The sequence below is a fragment of the Oncorhynchus mykiss genome, chromosome 24, assembly GCF_057628025.1.
Source record: "Oncorhynchus mykiss isolate SJ-2025 chromosome 24, ASM5762802v1, whole genome shotgun sequence".
Classification (NCBI taxonomy): Eukaryota; Metazoa; Chordata; class Actinopteri; order Salmoniformes; family Salmonidae; genus Oncorhynchus; species Oncorhynchus mykiss.
The window spans coordinates 17,850,951-17,869,594 of record NC_143045.1 but is presented as its reverse complement, the minus strand read 5'-3'; the positions used below and the strand labels follow the sequence as shown (position 1 = coordinate 17,869,594).

The 18,644-nt window shown below is 40.7% G+C and overlaps 1 protein-coding gene and 2 non-coding genes across 3 annotated transcripts; all 3 read right to left on the bottom strand.

Annotated features, from left to right (window-relative positions):
- Nucleotides 1–2,464: 2,464 nt before the first annotated feature.
- Nucleotides 2,465–18,607, bottom strand: LOC110503881 (T-complex protein 1 subunit zeta). The gene is made up of 14 exons (XM_021582497.3): nucleotides 17,955–18,607; nucleotides 15,157–15,220; nucleotides 14,774–14,908; nucleotides 14,322–14,495; nucleotides 6,523–6,626; nucleotides 6,312–6,422; nucleotides 5,735–5,894; nucleotides 5,392–5,474; nucleotides 5,007–5,103; nucleotides 4,556–4,703; nucleotides 3,644–3,777; nucleotides 3,159–3,261; nucleotides 2,967–3,039; nucleotides 2,465–2,854 (listed from the first exon to the last, which is right to left on the bottom strand). Exons 1-14 carry the CDS (start codon nucleotides 18,089–18,091, stop codon nucleotides 2,782–2,784), a joined length of 1,596 nt encoding a protein of 531 aa, XP_021438172.3. The 5' UTR covers nucleotides 18,092–18,607; the 3' UTR covers nucleotides 2,465–2,781.
- On the bottom strand, nucleotides 4,238–4,369 carry LOC118944116 (small nucleolar RNA SNORA15). Its single transcript, XR_005039437.1, has one exon. It is a non-coding gene; the product is annotated as a small nucleolar RNA SNORA15 (small nucleolar RNA).
- Nucleotides 14,992–15,130, bottom strand: LOC118944117 (small nucleolar RNA SNORA22). The gene has a single exon (XR_005039438.1). It is a non-coding gene; the product is annotated as a small nucleolar RNA SNORA22 (small nucleolar RNA).
- Nucleotides 18,608–18,644: the final 37 nt, after the last annotated feature.

The window sequence follows — 18,644 nt, the reverse complement described above, 5'->3', positions numbered from 1 at the left end:
ACATCATCGGAAAATCAATAGAAATCAGTAAAGACCCCAGAAAAAAAATTGTAGACCTCCACAAGGTTGGTTCATCCTTGGGAGCAATTTCCAAACGCCTGAAGGTACCACATTCATCTGTACAGACAATAGTATGCAAGTACAAACACCATGGGACCACGCAGGCATCATACCGCTCAGAAATGATACAGTCTGTCTCCTAGAGATGAATGTACTTTGGTACGAAAAGTGCAGATCAATCCCAGAACAGCAGCAAAGGACCTTGTGAAGATGCTGGGGGAAACCGGTACAAAAGTATCTATATCCACAGTAAAACAAATCCTATATCGACATAACCTGAAAGTCCGCTCAGCAAGGAAGAAACCACTGCTCCAAAACCGTCATAAAAAAGCCAGACTACGGTTTGCAACTGTACATGGGCACAAAGATCGTACTCTTTGGAGAAATGTCTTCTGGTCTGATGTAACAAAAATAGAACTGTTTGGCCATAATGACCATTGTTATGTTTGGAGGAAAAAGGGGGAGGCTGGGTCTAAAAATCCATGCCAATGGATTGCAGCTATTTGTCGCTTGACTGGTATGTCTTTAAAACCAGTGGTTCTCAAACCTTTCCTTGGGGACTCTAAGCCGTTTCATATATTTGATCTATTCCAGAGCTTGCACACCTGATTCGATTCGTCACTAATCATCAATGCCTTATATAGGTGAATCAGGTGAGCTAGTTTAGAGCTACAACATAATTGTTAAACTTCTGTGCGTCCCAGAGTAGAGGTTTGAGAACCACCATTTTAAACAATAGATTAATTATAACGAAGACGTGAGAAATGTCCTAGAACTATACCCTCCAAGACCTGCACTGAGGAATATTGGTCCGCTGTGTTTAGTACAGAACAAGTAGCTAGATGACATCCACAGTGAAATATCTGTTTATAACAATCACTTATACCCTCAACTCTGGACCTCAAAGCCAGTGACACTGCATTGATAAAGAATGGTGTCCATTGTATTATATAGATTTGTGTTCTGAAATATTGCACCCTACTGAATTATTCCTAGATGGGAAGTGTGTTACATTATGGTTAAAAAGGTCGCTTCAACTCAGCACTGCTGCAAAAGCTTCTTAGTACCATCAAGCTAGTGATTTTCTTTCCTTTTTATTTTTTTCTACATTGTAGAACAATAATGAAGACAAACTATGAAATAATGTAGTAACCAAAAAAAGTGTTAAACAAATATTTTAAATAGCTACCCTTTGCCTTTGACAGCGTTGCATTCTCTCAACCAGCTTTATGAGGAATGCTTTTCCAACAAATGCTGAGCACTTGGCTGCTTTTCCTTCACACTGCGGTCAAACTCATCCAAAACCATCTCAATTGGGCTGACGTCGGGTGATCTGATGCAGCACTTCATCACTCTCCTCGCTCAAATAGCACCTAACACAGCCTGGAGGTGTTGGGTCATTGTCACGTTGAAAAACAAATGATAGGCGCAAACCAGATGGCGTATTGCTGCAAAATGCTGGTTAAGTGTACCTTGAATTCTAAATAAATCTCTAACCAAAAAAAGCACCATCACAACACCTCCATGCTTCATGGTGGAAACCACACGGAGATCATCCGTTCACCTACTGTCTCTCACAAAGACAGGGCGGTTGGAACCAAAAATCTCAAATTTGGACTCGACAGATTTCCACCGGTCGTGTTTCTTGGCCCAAGCAAGTCTGTTCTTTCTTCTTCTCAGCAATTTAACCATGAAGGCCTGATTCATGCAGTCTCCTAATTGAACTCTGAAACATTTGAGGTGCAGTTAACTAATAAACTTATCCTCTGCAACAGAGGTAACTCTGGATCTTCCTTTCCGGTCCTCATGAGAGCCAGTTTCATCATAGCGCCTAATGGTTTTTGCAACTGCACTTGAAGAAATATTCCAGACTGACCATGTCTTAAAGTAATGATGGAATGTTGTTTCTCTTTGCCTATTTTAGCTGTTCTTTACATATGGACTTTGCCCTATTTGGTAAAATACCAACTTCTGTTTACCCCCCTACCTTGTCAGAACAGAACTGATTGGCTTCAATGCATAAAGAGATTTCATCAATTAACTTAAGGCACACCTGTTAATTGAATTACATTCCAGGTAACTACCTCATGAAGCTGGTTGAGTGCGCAACGCTGTCAAGGCGCGGCTACTTTGAAGAATCTCAAATGGAAAATATATTTGGATTTGTTTACGTTACTTCATAGTTTGATGTCTTCACTATTCTATAATGTAGAAATAAAGAAACTTGACTGGTACTGTACATTGTAGGTTATACTGCAAATTGCTTAAGGGAGTGTTAGAACACTTAAATTGTGTGCTAATTTTTTGGATGAATTTTATTTATTATAAATCTGAAATTGATGCATCCTAAATTGTGCAAATGTATGACTAAATATACTGATTATAATGAGCTGCAAACTCAACATCACAGAGCCAAGCTACAGGTTTATTACATACTAAGAGTGAGGTTTATACACATTCTTGGTATGATCCATAGCAAAAAACAAAACAAGAACACATTTTTTGGGCGGGAAATTAACTCATTTGTGGGATGAAATGGAGTGTCCATGTATAATATGACAGAAGGGACATATCAACAAGCAGGGGAACAAGAGCATTCTCCATTCATCACCTATGAGAACCTAATACTGGTCCATTTATTCCCCTAGTTATTCTACGAGACTGCTCTAATAACTAGAATCTTAAGCGGTAGTCATCCACAAGAGGTCATCGGTTCTGACCTTAGCCCTTCAGGGATGACATGCCTGCTCTCATGATCTCATCCACCAACAGGATGTTGCTGGCTATTACCGTGCTGTGTACAGAAAAAAAACCAAATCAACATCAGTTTAATCCAAAGGGTCATTGATTCTTAAATCTACAGGGTAATACTGATATGAGATTTTAAAAGGGTGTGTTCTTCTTACCATGAATGAAGGAGTTGTTTCTTAACACTGTAGTTATCCCAAACCCCAGCTTCTGAAGCAACCATTGGTTCACCTAAAGAAAGGTAATGCGTCAATTTTAATAGTTTTTTTATTTGACATAGGAAATGGGTATGATGTGAAAAAGCCATATATACACCCAATTTGAGCTTTTAGGAAAAAAACATTCCATACCAGAGCTCAGGTCCACTCCAACCAGCTGACCACTCTCTTTGTACTCAGTCTGGAGTTTGACCAGGGTCTCCATTGGATCATACCCAGAGTTCTGAGCTAGTACCTGGAGAGAAAGAAACAAAGCCAATTAGCAGTAGACAGCAAGACTTTTCTTAAAGGGTTACTTCAGGATTTTGTCAATGAGGCCCTTATGTACTTCCCCAGAGCCAGATGAACTCGTGGATACCATTTTTGTCTCGGTGTCCAGTATGAAGGAAGTTAAGAGGTAGTTTCACAATCCAACTTTCTTCAAACTGCACGCAGAAACATAAGTTCATCAGACTCTTGGGAAGTAGATAAAGGGTCTAATTGTCAAAATCCTAAAGTATCCCTTAATCTAAAAGCTAGATATCCTTAATTGCCAGCATTATATCAATAGAATGTCAAAGCATGTAAGGCATTGACAAAGAAAACTTTAAACCTTTGTTTTAAGACTCATTACATACCTTAGGGATGATGAGGAGGGCATCCGCGAAAGCCTGCACACCCAGCTGAGCCCGGCCCTTCACTAACAATTTGTGCTTTATCAGAGCATCATGCACAGCCACCTCAAAGGCCCCGGCCCCTGACACCACGCAGCCTGCAAAGTCAACACTGGGGTCAGTCTCTGAACAACAGCTGATAAGCAGTACTGAAGAGCTCAGTCAGGCACACATTGACAAACACAATAAAGTGATTTGAGGCTAAGTTTGAAGATGTGAATGGATGCCATCTGACCAGACTAATCAACATTCTTTTGGGTCTTGACAGTGGGACGTAACCTGAAATTTGTGTATGCACTAAAACTAGCTACTTCGAGAGCTTAGGTTCTATCTATAAGGTTCTATCTGCAAAAATATGATTGAGATAATTGGCTTTAAAGTTCCGAACCCTCATTGGTTTGAATGGTATCAGCAATTCCTATCTTGTATTCTTTTGAACTTAATCACATGAATTGAGGTATTTAAAGTATATACATAAGTAGAGAACATTGAACAGAACAAGGCTATGGCAATAAAATAAGATAAAAAAGCAGATAGAACCTTATAGTCCCAAGCTTGACTTGTATTCACTCCTCTATTGAGTAGGTGAGGCACAGGACAGCACTCACTGAGTAAAGAAATGAAAGGATCCTTTTGCATGGTGTCTGACTGCATCCACTACTGACAGAGTGACACAGAATTCATCCATGCCTACAAATCTATTTCAGCAATCAGCATTTACAGAATCAGCCACATCTTGATCAAATCAAAGACTCCCCCACTCAATATATCATCTTATGGTAAAGCCTAATGGAGCAGGATTCAAATAGTTTCAGATTAATCCTGCCTGGAGTGCCAGATGAACAGGGTTTGAACTTCCATTGCAGCGTTACGTACCGTCCTCGATGGCGTTCTTGACGGCCCTGAGCCCATCCCTGACTGCGTCTTTGATCTGGGTCAGGGTGTGTTTGTTGGGTCCCTTTACCAGCAGGGTCACTGACCGGGGGTTCCCACACTTCTCTATGAATGTGTACTTCTCCTCACCCTGTATGGGGGAGAAACCACTACATATTTAACTTCATGATAAACCACAACATTACATCTTTCACCACCATGATATCTTATACACATTTTTACCAAATCATAGATTTTCATAGTATTGGAAAGAAGGGACAAGGCAAGCTGATAGGCCCCTTTAGTATCCTTACTCAGTGTGGTGAATTTGGACAGTGATTCCACACACACAACAGGAGGAATTCTGTACCAACTGTTTGGGAAGCAGACTGGTATAGACTATTTATGACTGCTTTTTCTGGTCATGAGGTAAAGAACCAGCATGTTAACTCACCAGTGTGTGTTCATAGACCAGACCAGCCTGGCCCAGGCATTCTGGAGTGAGGTCTTCAAAAGAGTTCATGGCGATACCTCCACAGGCCAGGGTGAGTCTGAGGGGACGGGAAGAGACCGGGGGCAGACAGGTCAACAAAACAAAGTAAATAATTCAAAAGTAGTAACACAGACACATTGTATTCACTCCTCCACTGAGTAGGTGAGGCACAGGACTGCACTCACATTTAGTAAAGTAGCAGTGAAAATATGCTTTTGCATTGTATCGGACTGATTCTACCACTGACAAGAGTAACATAATTGGTCCAAGCCTAAGAAGTGTACCTCAGCCAAATGCACTGTTTAAGCTTGTAAACAAAGATGGAGGCAGGCTATATTTATTTTACCTTTCCATGTTCCTCCTCTTGGTCCTACGCAGAGCTACAATGCCCTCTTTGGCCAGAGCATCCAGGGAATATGGGTCAATTCCCTGTGAGGAAAATACAGTTGGGTTCATTAAATATCAAAAATATAATTCCAATCAATACAACTTTAATATGGTGCAACACTGAATGTACTGGTCTGCTGAATACATGTGGAGGAGAATGCAGCTCAAATAAAGCACACAGGGATGTTCATTGTACTGTCATAGTATTGCATGAGTCTTCAAATAATTTCCTTTGAAAGATCACAGTCCACATTTCCAAAATAATTTCTTCACTGGTGAAAAAAGCAACTTCCTGGTCATACCTTCTGGTTGAGGACCACAAAGCCTTTGTTGTTATCAGCACACACTGCATTCTTGAGCTCGATTATCTTCTTCACGCGCTCCTCAATGAACTTCCTCTCAGCAGCCACCAGCTTCTCCCTCTCGCCAGCACTCTTGTAGAAGAAGCCAGAGTTCACCTCGCTGAAAGTAAAGCAGGGGTTTATGTGAACTGACAGTTTATAAACCCATGCATGCTCTTTTCAAACTGCTGAGGACACTCCATTGGGAAAGTATACAACATAGGCGGACACACCACAAGCCCCCTTACTGTAGTAGTTACATCCTATAAATAGTGACTTTCCAATTACCAAAATTCACTGCTGCTTAAAAAGAGCATTGCCTAATTTCTTAAATTAACTCAACTGCTGTACTTCTATTAACTTCTCCATGCAGTAGTTGAGGCACAAGACAGCACTCACCTTAGTAAAGATGTGAAAGGATGCTTTTGCATGTTGTCTGAATACATCTACTACTGAGAGTAACACAGAATGTGTCCATGCCTACAAATATATTCCAGATAGTAAAAGGCAAAGCTAGCTGCGCCAACATTATACTGACGTTTTCTCATATTCCAAAGAGGCGTTGCAAGTGAGCACAAAAGCGTCCTCCACCCGTTTCTTCATGTCAGGATGACGGGCACCGTGGTCCAACACCAGGCCTCGTATCAGCCTAGGGAGGGGACACAAAAGTCACAATGTTGGACAGAATTTGAATGGACTCCGTGTCAGTGACTGTCATGTGAGTGTGTATGAGAGAGATGTACACTCACTGTGTGTCGCTGTCAGTCTTATGCTTCATCTCCATGATCTCCACCATGAACAGGTCAATAGGCTCGTTGGGTCTGTGGATAGCCAGCACAGCATCCACCACAGCCTGCAAAATATCCACAAAGTGAGGGGGTGAAGTTAGATGTCATCTGATTGAATGATAAGTACAAGTACATCAATTACAGTATTGCTTGATTGAGCTTGTCCACAGAGTGAAAATGTAAAAATCACAACAACAAAAAAAGTGGCCTAGCGTCATGCTCGCCCCGGACGCTTGTTCACGTTTGCAAAATGTTCTCCAAAAACCTGTCACTGAAATTCACACTTCTACTCAATACAACACACACATTGAATGGGAGGAAGGAATATACATCAGTGGAGGCTGCTGAAGGGAGGATGGCTCATAATAATGGCTGGAACGGCACAAATGGAAAGGCATCAAACACAAAGAAACTAAAGATGCACGATATATCGGTGAACATATCGAAATCGGACGATATTAGCTAAAAATGCCAACATCGGGATCTGCCCGATGTCTAGTTTAATGGCGATGTGCAAAACCGATGTCAAAGTTGATATGCATACCTATGTAATATATGTAAATGACGTAATGATGCTACGGAAAATTTTGTGCAACACGGCATTCCTAACCTAACCCACAATGTCTGCTGTGTGGATCGAGCAGTCATTTGAAATAAAATTTCCGTGAGACAACTCAAAAGGCGAAATCCATAAAAAAACGGCAAGATAATGGAATTCATTGCCCTTAACAAGCAACCGTTTTCTGTCGTGGGTGATGTTGGCTTTCGCGACTGGTCGAGCACCGGTACACACTAACGTTATCAAGTGCGCTATTTTCCAGATGTTGCCCTATCGGAGTACCACAGTAATAGCATCACTGCTATTAGCTTCACAACATTTATCAAGTGCGCTATTTTCCAGATGTTGCCCTATCGGAGTACCACAGTAATAGCATCACTGCTATTAGCTTCACAACATTTATCAAGTGTGCTATTTTCCAGATGTTGCCCTATCGGAGTACCACAGTAATAGCATCACTGCTATTAGCTTCACAACATACTATGGAACGCCGTTTGGGTCTGCGTGTCAAATTATACACGTCAAACACTATTTGACGCATTAAATAAGCGGTTCATTTGACATGTCAAATGACAGTTCTATTCTAGAATGTTGTGTGTTCTGAATTTGCACATGCAAGCCAAGCGCCACCACTACCATACACAAGGTCTTGTGGCATTTTTTTGGTTAAACTATCCCCAATTCAATGGAATTGCAACCCTCTGCATGCACAGTGCATTCTTCCATCACACGTGCAGTGCACTCTTCCATCACATGTAGAGCTGATTCTCAAGATCTTGCACACTAATGAGATGCTATTGAGCCCACACTACTACACTGTCTGAGTCAAGGACTGCATGCTCTCTGGTATGTTTTGATTACAATACTGGGTTGGGTGAATATATTTTATGACATGATTTTTTTGTTGACTAGTAAATAGAAGCCTACAGCAAAGTGTGTTTAAATCATTTCTAACTTGTTAACAGTTTTTGCTACCATATGGGTTTTTAGCTTGCTTGAACCTGCTAACTGGGGTGTGTTAATTCACCTGTTTCCATACATGTTTCATTTTAAAACATGTATCTTACAAAGGAGTTGTTTAATCTAACTGCTTAACTATTTATCTGTACATGGAATTGTATTTGGGGTTTAAAAAAAAGTTTTTCCCTTAATCTTTACAGGAAAATGCCAAGGTCATTCATTATCTGATGCGTGGAGACATTTCACTGCAGCTAATGTAGAAGGAAAAGCTGTGTACATTTGCAGATACTGTGCCAAATTATATGTGAAGAATGCAACAAAGATGCAGAATCATCTGGCCAAGTGCATAATGTTCCCTCAGCGCTCACAAGAAGCAATCTCTGACAAAAGTCCCTCTACTTCTATTTGAGGTGAAAACTATAAATCAGACACATTATCGATAGCAACAGCTCATGGTTCTCCTGGAATCAGAATGTTTTTTGACCAAATGGAGGAACGTAGTCAGAAATGCTGATGAATGTCTTGCTCGAGCTGTGTATGCAACCGGTTCACCTCTGATGATCACAGGCACTGTGTATTGGAAGAGATTTATGAATGTTCTTCGCCCAGCATACACTCCAACAAGACATGCTTTATCTACTCATTTTCTGGATGCAGAGTTCAACAGAGTTCAAGTGAAGGTCAAGCAAATCATCTCTGATGGGTGGTCGCATGTTTGTGGGCAAGGAATAATTAGCTACATCATCTCAACCCCTCAACCAGTATTCTACAACAGCACAGACAAGGGAAAACAGACACACCGGTCTCTACATTGCAGATGAGTTGCAGGCAGTCATCAATGACCTTGGACACAGAAGGTATTTGCACTAGTGACAGACAATGCTGCATACATGAAAGCTGCTTGGTTTAAAGTGGAGGAGTCCTACCCTCACATCACACCCATTGGCTGTGCGGCTCATGCATTGAATCTGCTCCTCATGGCACTGAAAACAGTGGATACACTCTACAAGAGAGCCAAGGAAATGGTTAGGTATGTGAATGGTTATCAAGTTATAGCAGCAACCTACCTCACCAGGAAAAGTGAGAAGAATAAGAACACCACATTGAAGCTGCCCAGCAACACCCGTTGGGGTGTTGACAGTCTCCTGGAGAGGAAGGAGTCTCTCCGAGAAATGGCCATATCACAGTTTGCCGATGTGGACAGCCCCATCAAGAGGATCCTCCTGGATGATATATTTGGGAGAGTGGTAAGCAGCCATAAACCTATAGCAGTAGACATTGCATGGATTGAGGGAGACAATGCCATCCTGTCTGATGTTTAGACTCTGCTTGCAGCTGTAAGAGAAGAAATCCGTACTGCCCTGCCCACTAACTGTTGCTCCAAGCAGAGGAAACTGCAGTTCTGAAATATATCAAAAAGCATGAAGACGTCTGCCTGAAGCCCATACATGCCGCAGCGTACATGTTGGACCCCAAGCATACTGGCAAGAGCAGCCTGTATGGTGCAGAGATCAACATGGTCAATATGGTGTCATCCCTACTGTGTCTCACCACCTTGGCCTGGATGAGGGCAAGGTTCTTAGCAGTCTGGTGTGTACACTTCAAATCAAGTGCTTTGGGATGGAGATGCAATATGGCAGTCGTGCCAACATATCTCATCATCCACCTGGTGGAAAGGACTTGGTGGATCTGAGGCTCTTTCCCGTTGCCTCCATTATCCTCCAAATCCCACCAACATCAGCCGCCTCAGAGCGCAACTGGTCCTTGTTTGGGAACACACACACACCAAAGCACACAACAGGCTGACCAATACAAGGGTTGAAAAGTTGGTGGCCATCCGGGCAAATCTTAGGCCTTTTGAGCTTGACAACGATCCATCCTCAACAAGGTTGGAAAGTGACAGTGAAGATGAGGCCTCACTCAGCATCTGAGGTTCAATAGGTGGACATTGAAGAGGTTCAGTGAGAAGGCATGAAAGCCTGTGAGGAAGACAACCAAAGCTTTAGTTTCTGGACTATCATTTTACTCATGTTCAAAACATTTTTGGGAGATGCGATGGATCATTGGGGATCATTCAATATTCCCTTTTTGTTGTTCCATAAAATCATCCCATGTGAAGAGTGAACTCAATTAAAAGTTCAATTCTTAACTAAATTGTTTTTATTTCTATTTGCAATTATGTCTACTATAAGGTAAAAAGGTTTGTTTCTGTCTCCATATGATAAATATATCCAATGCAAAAAACATCTATATTTAAAAATGGTATTAATATTAATTTGCATACATTTCTGTTAATTCCCATGGAAAGTTTCCACGTCTGAATAATCCCCAAAATGTGCAGCCCTACCAACCACCATTAATCAGATAAGAACAGTCTTCTAAATTAGGGTTATTTTAGATGATACCTACCTATATAGTTAGTTAGCTAACTATATACAGTGGGGCAAAAAAGTATTTAGTCAGCCACCAATTGTGCAAGTTCTCCCACTTAAAAAGATGAGGCCCGTAATTTTCATCATAGGTACACTTCAACTATGACAGACAAAATAAGGAAAAAAAATCTAGAAAATCACATTGTAGTATTTTTAATGAATTTATTTGCATATTATGGTGGAAAATAAGTATTGTTAATAACAAAAGTTTATTTAAATACTTTGTTAAATACCCTTCTTTTGGCCTAGACAGAGGTCAAACGTTTTCTGTAAGTCTTCACAAGGTTCACACACTGTTGCTGGTATTTTGGCCCATTCCTCCATGCAGATCTCCTCTAGAGCAGTGATGTTTTGGGGCTGTTGCTGGGCAACACGGACTTTCAACTCCCTCCAAAGATTTTCTATGGGGTTGAGATCTAGAGACTGGCTAGGCCACTCCAGGACCTTGAAATGCTTCTTAAGAAGCCACTCCTTCGTTGCCCGGGCGGTGTGTTTGGGATCATTGTCATGATGAAAGACCCAGCCACGTTTCATCTTCAATGCCCTTGCTGATGGAAGGAGGTTTTCACTCAAAATCTCACGATACATGGCCCCATTCATTCTTTCCTTTACACGGATCAGTCGTCCTGGTCCCTTTGCCGAAAAACATCCCCAAAGCATGATGTTTCCACCCCCATGCTTCACAGTAGGTATGGTATTCTTTGGATGCAACTCAGCATTCTTTCTCCTCCAAACACGACAAGTTTAGTTTTTACCAAAAAGTTATATTTTGGTTTTATCTGACCACATGACATTCTCCCAATCTTCTTCTGGATCATACAAATGCTCTCTAGCAAACTTCAGACGGGCCTGGACATGTACTGGCTTAAGCAGGGGGACACGTCTGGCACTGCAGGATTTGAGTCCCTGGCGGCGTAGTGTGTTACTGATGGTAGGCTTTGTTACTTTGGTCCCAGCTCTCTGCAGGTCATTCACTAAGTCCCCCCGTGTGGTTCTGGGATTTTTGCTCACCGTTCTTGTGATCATTTTGACCCCACGGGGTGAGATCTTGTGTGGAGCCCCAGATCGAGGGAGATTATCAGTGGTCTTGTATGTCTTCCATTTCCTAATAATTGCTCCCACAGTTGATTTCTTCAAACCAAGCTGCTTACCTATTGCAGATTCAGTCTTCCCAGCATGGTGCAGGTCTACAATTTTGTTTCTGGTGTCCTTTGACAGCTCCTTGGTCTTGGCCATAGTGGAGTTTGATGTGTGACTGTTTGAGGTTGTGGACAGGTGTCTTTTATACTGATAACAAGTTCAAACAGGTGCCATTAATACAGGTAACGAGTGGAGGACAGAGGAGCCTCTTAAAGAAGAAGTTACAGGTCTGTGAGTGCCAGAAATCTTGCTTGTTTGTAGGTGACCAAATACTTATTTTCCACCATAATTTGCAAATAAATTCATTAAAAATCCTACAATGTGATTTTCTGGATTTTTCTCTCTCATTTTGTCTGTCATAGTTGAAGCGTACCTATGATGAAAATTACAGGCCTCTCTCATCTTTTTAAGTGGGAGAACTTGCACAATTGGTGGCTGACTAAATACTTTTTTGCCCCACTGTAGCTACTGAAACAGATGTCGTTTTGCTATGTTTTTGGGGAAGAACATTGTTTGCATCCATGAGCTAGCTAGCTTTATTTTATTTTTATGACTAGCACGAGACAACTCTACCAGCATCATAGCATACGTATTGATGAATGAATAATTGTGACATGAAATACGATTGATAGTTATTACAAATCGATTACGCTATGTAAAAAAAATGTATGAACGTGTCAAATAACACTATTTGACCAAAGACCCAAACTGCATTTTATAGAAATCCTGGTGGAGAATGAAACGACAAAATTAACAACGAAACAGCACAGCAAGTAAGTGAAAGAAATCGGTTTTGATTATGTTTTACTGGTAATGGGGACATATGTAAATGGCAACAAAATAACTTTTTGGTCAGTGTGGTGTGTGTAATCTTTATTTAACTAGACAAGTTAGTTAAGAACAAAATCTTATTTACAATGATGGCCAAACCCAGACGACGCTGGGCCAATTGTGCGCCGCCCTATGGGACTCCCAATCAAGGCCGGATGCGATACAGCCTGGATTCGAACCAAGGACTGTAGTGATGCCTATTGCACTGAGTTGCAGTGCCTTAGACCGCTGCGTCCATGTGTGTGTGATAAGCATTCTAGTACAGTTAAGTGGTTAAAAGGCCGCAAAATCAGCGCATCACTAATAGAAACCATGTGTTTGACACCAATCCACCAAATGCGCTCCAGCCATTACCACGAGCCCGTCCTCCCCTGATAAAGCTGCCACCAACCGCCTGTGATATACATGCATAATGATCTGCATGTCATTGTGTAAGTAAGGGGAAAACACTCATGAAACCTTCACTATTCAGTTAACATGCACTCTTAAACACACACCACTCTCCCACAAACACACATACCAACTTTTAAAACATTACATGCCGTCTAGACCGGGCACAGAACTTATGTTGCAGGCAAAACCCAGAGGACTAACTGTTCAGGTTTTTTATTTTCTTTTTTGCCTCTGACCGTTCCCTCTGTCTTTGCCAAGGGATATTTGATAGGGACCATTTTACAGTTCCTACCACTTCCACTGGATGTCACCTTTCTTTGGAATTTGGTTGATGTTATTCATTTGTGCAAAGAAGAAGAAGCACATCCTGGAACAAGGTTACCCTATTGAGAGTTGCACAAGATGTAAAAAGGAGCATAGTTCGTTTACTTGCTGTACTGAATACAGATTGCCCCGTCTTCAATTTGATCGATTATTAACGTTTAAAAATACCTAAAGTTGTATTACAAAAGTAGTTTGAAATATTTTGGCAAAGTTTATAGGCAACTTTTGAAATGTTTTATAGTGACGTTCTGTTTTTGTAAGCTGTTTTTTTCTGGATCAAACGTGCTTTATAAATGGACATTTTGGGTATATATGGACGGAATTCATCGGAAAAAAAGGACCAATTGTGATGTTTATGGGACATATTGGAGTGCCAACAAAAGAAGCTTGTCAAAGGTAATGCATGTTTTATATTTTATTTCAACGTTTTGTGTAGCGCCTGCAGGTTTGAAATATGCTAACCTCTTTATTGACAGTGCTATCATCAGATATTAATGCTTTCGCCGCAAAGCTTTTTAAAATATGACATGTCGGCTGGATTCACAACGAGTGTAGCTTTAATTGAGTATCTTACATGTGTGATTTAATGAATGTTTGATTTTATATCATTATTTGAATTTGCCGCGCTGCATTTTCCCTGTTTTTCCCCCCAAGTGAGACGCAAGCGTCCCCTATACCATAAGAAGTTAAATTCACCTATATTTAAACAAAACTGACTTTATAAACATTTTATCAACAGGTGCCATCAGGTTCTTTAGAACGCTAGGGCTAAAAAAGTAAATAGTATCATATGAAACATTACTACGGTATTCTAAAATGTTGGTATCATAAGCATCATGACGTTTTGGTACTGGTAGACAGTGCAACAGCACCTGACTCAAGTAAATCAGCTAAAATGAATATCATGATGATGATGATCATGATGGGGAAGAAGTGTGACATCACTCCGTCCCCCACGGACTGGAGTTACCCATCCCTGCTCTAAGTATTTGAAAGATTTCAAATTGTTTGAACACAGATCTGGACAAGTGCTTGCTTGACAAGCAATAAAGTAATGTAAGCCAGATTCATGAACTCTCCAACCCACCACTCACAACAAACAGTCAAACACACACTCCTACCTCTGTGAGGAGATCAGCCAGCTCAGCATGGACCTTGGTTCGGAGGGAGGTGCGGGCCACGTGGATGAGGGTCTCTCTGTCCATCTCTCTGGTCACCTTCATCTCCTCCAGCACCTCCAGAGCCTTATCCTTGGCTGCCTCAAAACCTTCTGCTATTATCCGTGGGTGGAGACCCTTTTTGGTGGGGGAAAATCACAAAACCGGTTAGGGGAAAAAAACACAGGAATAGGGGGGGAAAAAACACAGGAATAGGGGGTTAACTAATGGTACTGGGATGCAGATTCTGCAACCTGCTTTAGTTGCACCGATTCTACATTTATCAATTAACTATCACACAACCTTGCTAAAAATGAAATTCTTCATCAAAATCCCTTCTTTCAACAATGAAACTACCAGTGTTGAAAAGGGTATTTCAATGACATGTTGGAGGCTTCTCCCAAGCCAAATCTCACCTCTGACACATACAGGTCTGCTTGTTTCAGGAGCTCCCCAATGATGAGCACATTGGATGTTGTACCGTCACCTGTGATGTCATCCTGTGCCGTAGCCACTTTGGCAATCAAGGATGCCGTCGGATGCTGGATTTGCTGATTGAAGAAAATACATAAGTGTCAAAGCAAGAATATAAAGCAATCTATCTCACAGTTAGTAAGGTTACAGCTGTTAGATGAAATGTACTAGTCTGTTGAATACATGTGGAGGAGAATGCAACTCCTCCAATACAGAGGTTACAGACCAAACTTTACTCTAGCACAGAGTAAAATCCAGGGGAGATACAAAAGAAGCAGACATGGGTGTTCACTGTGCATCAAACTCATGGGAACATTTTTCTTACCATTTCGTGCAACAAGACATTACCATCTTTGGTCAACTTTATGTCACCAGCCCCTGATACAAGCCTGCAAGTAAGCACACAAAAATAATTTGTTAGAGAGTCATGTTTGCATATTTAATACATTACTAGATGCATTGTAGACTTATGTCGCTAACATGTGAGTATAGCTAGAAGGCAATAAGACTAGTTGTATATAAACTATGATACAGTCAGCTTTTAAGTTAGTCTCTAAAGTAGAGGTCGACCGATTATGATTTTTCAACGCCGATACCGATTATTGGAGGACCAAAAGGGCTGATACCGATTAACTCGGCCAATTTTTTTATTTGTAATAATGACAATTACAACAATACTGAATGAACACTTATTTTAACTTAATATAATAAATCAATAAAATCAATTTAGCCTCAAGTAAATAATGAAACATGTTCAATTTGGTTTAAATAATACGTTTTGGAGAAGAAAGAAAAAGTGCAATATGTGCAATGTAGGAAAGCTAACGTTTGAGTTCCTTGCTCAGAACATGAGAACATATGAAAGCTGGTGGTTCCTTTTAACATGAGTCTTCAATATTCCCAGGTAAGAAGTTTTAGGTTGTAGTTATTATAGGAATTATAGGACTATTTCTCTATACCATTTGTATTTCATTAACCTTTGACTATTGGATGTTCTTATAGGCACTTTAGTATTGCCAGTATAGCTTCCGTCCCTCTCCTCGCTCCTTCCTGGGCTCGAACCAGCAATACAACGACAATTAGCGGGCGCTAACGAGCTGGCCATTTCACTTCGGTTACACAAGCCTCATCTCGGGAGTTGATAGGCTTGAAGTCATAAAAAGCGCAATGCTTGACGCACAATGAAGAGCTGCTGGCAAAACGCACGAAAGTGCTGTTTGAATTAATGTTTACGCGCCTGCTTCTGCCTACCACCGCTCAGTCAGATACTTAGATAGATACTTGTATGCTCAGTCAGATTATATGCAAGGCAGGACACGCTAGATAATATCTAGTAATATCATCAACCATGTGTAGTTAACTAGTGATTATGATTGTTGTTTATAAAATAAGTTTAATGCTAGCTAGCAACTTACCTTGGCTTACTGCATTCGCCTAACAGGCAGTCTCCTTGTGGAGTGCAACGAGAGAGAGGCAGGTCGTTATTGCGTTGGTCTAGTTAACTGTAAGGTTGCAAGATTGGAACCCCCGAGCTGACAAGGTGAAAATCTGTCGTTCTGCCCCTGAACAGGCAGTTAACCCACCGTTCCTAGGCCGTCATTGAAAATAAGAATGTGTTCTTAACTGACTTGCCTAGTTAAATAAAGGTATCAATAATTTTATATATATAATTTTATATATATAATTTTTTTTTTTTTTTTTTTTTTTTTTTAAATCGGCAAATCAGCGCCCAAAAATACCTATTTCCAATTGTTATGAAAACTTGAAATCGGCCCTAATTAATCGGCCATTACGACTAATCGGTCCACCTCTAATTGTGACGTTGAACAATAAACTGGGATTAGAACGTTCGGAAGGCGAGTTGATGCCATAGTGCTCGACAGAACTAATAGGAGCTGGCAGGGTGAAAAAATGCCCTAAAATAAGGCTGTTTTTTTCATGATTACTTAAACTATGGCAGGCAGCTGGGACATATTTTTTTTTATTTTACCTTTATTTAAACCAGGTCAGTTAAGAACAAATTCTTATTTTCAATGACAGCCTATGTAAGTGGGTTAACTGCCTGTTCAGGGGCAGAACGACAGATTTGTACCTTGTCAGCTCGGGGGTTTGAACTCGCAACCTTCCGGTTACTAGTCCAACGCTCTAACCACTAGGCTACCCTGCCGCCCAGATGCAATGAACTAGTTTTTATTAGAGAAAAACGTTACAAATGTCATGTGTCCAGCCTACTAGGGGTTAGATTATGGTTAAAGATAAGCTTCACCCATTTTTAATGTTATATTGTTTTTGTGCATCTGAGCGATGTTCTATCGATTCCCAGGGTCATTTCATGTTTTCATGTGTATCTGAGTTATTGGAGTTCAAGCAGGCAGAAATCCAGCCAGTATGATTTATTTAGCATTGTGATAAGAGTTTGCAAAGCTGTCATGAAGGCAAAGGGTGGCTACTTTTAAGAACCTCAAAATATATTTTGAGGTGTTACTACACGATTCCATGTGTCATTTCATAGTTTTGATGTCTTCACTCCATTTCTACAATGTAGAAAATAATTTATATATATATATATTTTTTAACCCTGGAATGAGGTTAGGCACTAATATATATATATATATATATATATATATATATATATATATATATATATATATAGTTCCCGCGGCTATGCTCAGACTTTTAGTGACTGTTCTAATGCTAGTGCATTGTTCAATTGTGCTAGTTAGCAACTTCCTTCAAACTGCACGCAGAGACATAAACATGGTATCCACGAGTTTAACGAGTTTAACTCTGGAGAAGTAGATAAAGGCCCTCATTACCAAAATCCTGAAGTATCCCTTTAAGGAGTACTACTGTACTAGTAACGGTAGGTTCCTATTAGTACATATTCGGCTAGCTAAATCAAAGCTAACTAACAGTAACGTTAGTTAAAACAAGTATTTTGGTGTTGGCTAGGAAATCCACTATCTAGCAAGATGAGTTTCTTAGAAACTACGGTCTACAATGGATCTGACAAAAGAAAAATGTTTAATACCATAAATGGCCTACAGGCTGCCAGGCTACCACGATGCTAGCTAAAGCTAGCAGCAGTAGTAGTAGCATGCTAGCATGACCAGTCGCACTCACATTTTCATTGTTCCTTTTGGTCCCAAATTACTTTTGAGCACATCCTGAAGACCACGCGCAGCGCTGATATTTACTGCAAGAGCGGCTTGAGCACGGGCCACCTCAGCTTTCGGGTTTAATGCCTTTATTGCAGTCATGGTGTAAGCATGAGCTATTCAGTTAATCCACGCTGTATAATTTACAGTAACGGCTAAACTAACAGAGGCCGGTTTCTGGAACTCTCTGGGCTTCACGTGCGGAAATTGACAGTGGTCCCGCCTTACTGTATTTCATTGGCCAGCTGTTAGACGGAAATCCAAATTACCCTGATTGGTGGAACAACAGTTCACTCAAATATCGAAAGAAAGGAGTCAACCTGTTTGTTCACGAGATTCAATTTGGCGCTGAACGGGACATAATACAAATCTGTTCAAACTGAGCTGTTTATAAATGTATGTGATTTATAAATCAATTACAAAGTACACTCACTGCGCCTTTCTAAGCTCTACCATCATGAGCAACAACTTTGTATTGCACATGTGTAAAATGAAATGCTATGAGTATGAACATAAAAAGCAAATAGTAGATGTAAAAAGAGATATGTCATTGGTCACACTGTCAAAAAGACAATGCAATTGGAGGAGCTATACCGATCGTGGCATTAGGCCACCACTGCGTAGTGGGTAAACTAACGTTACGTAAAAGGAAACA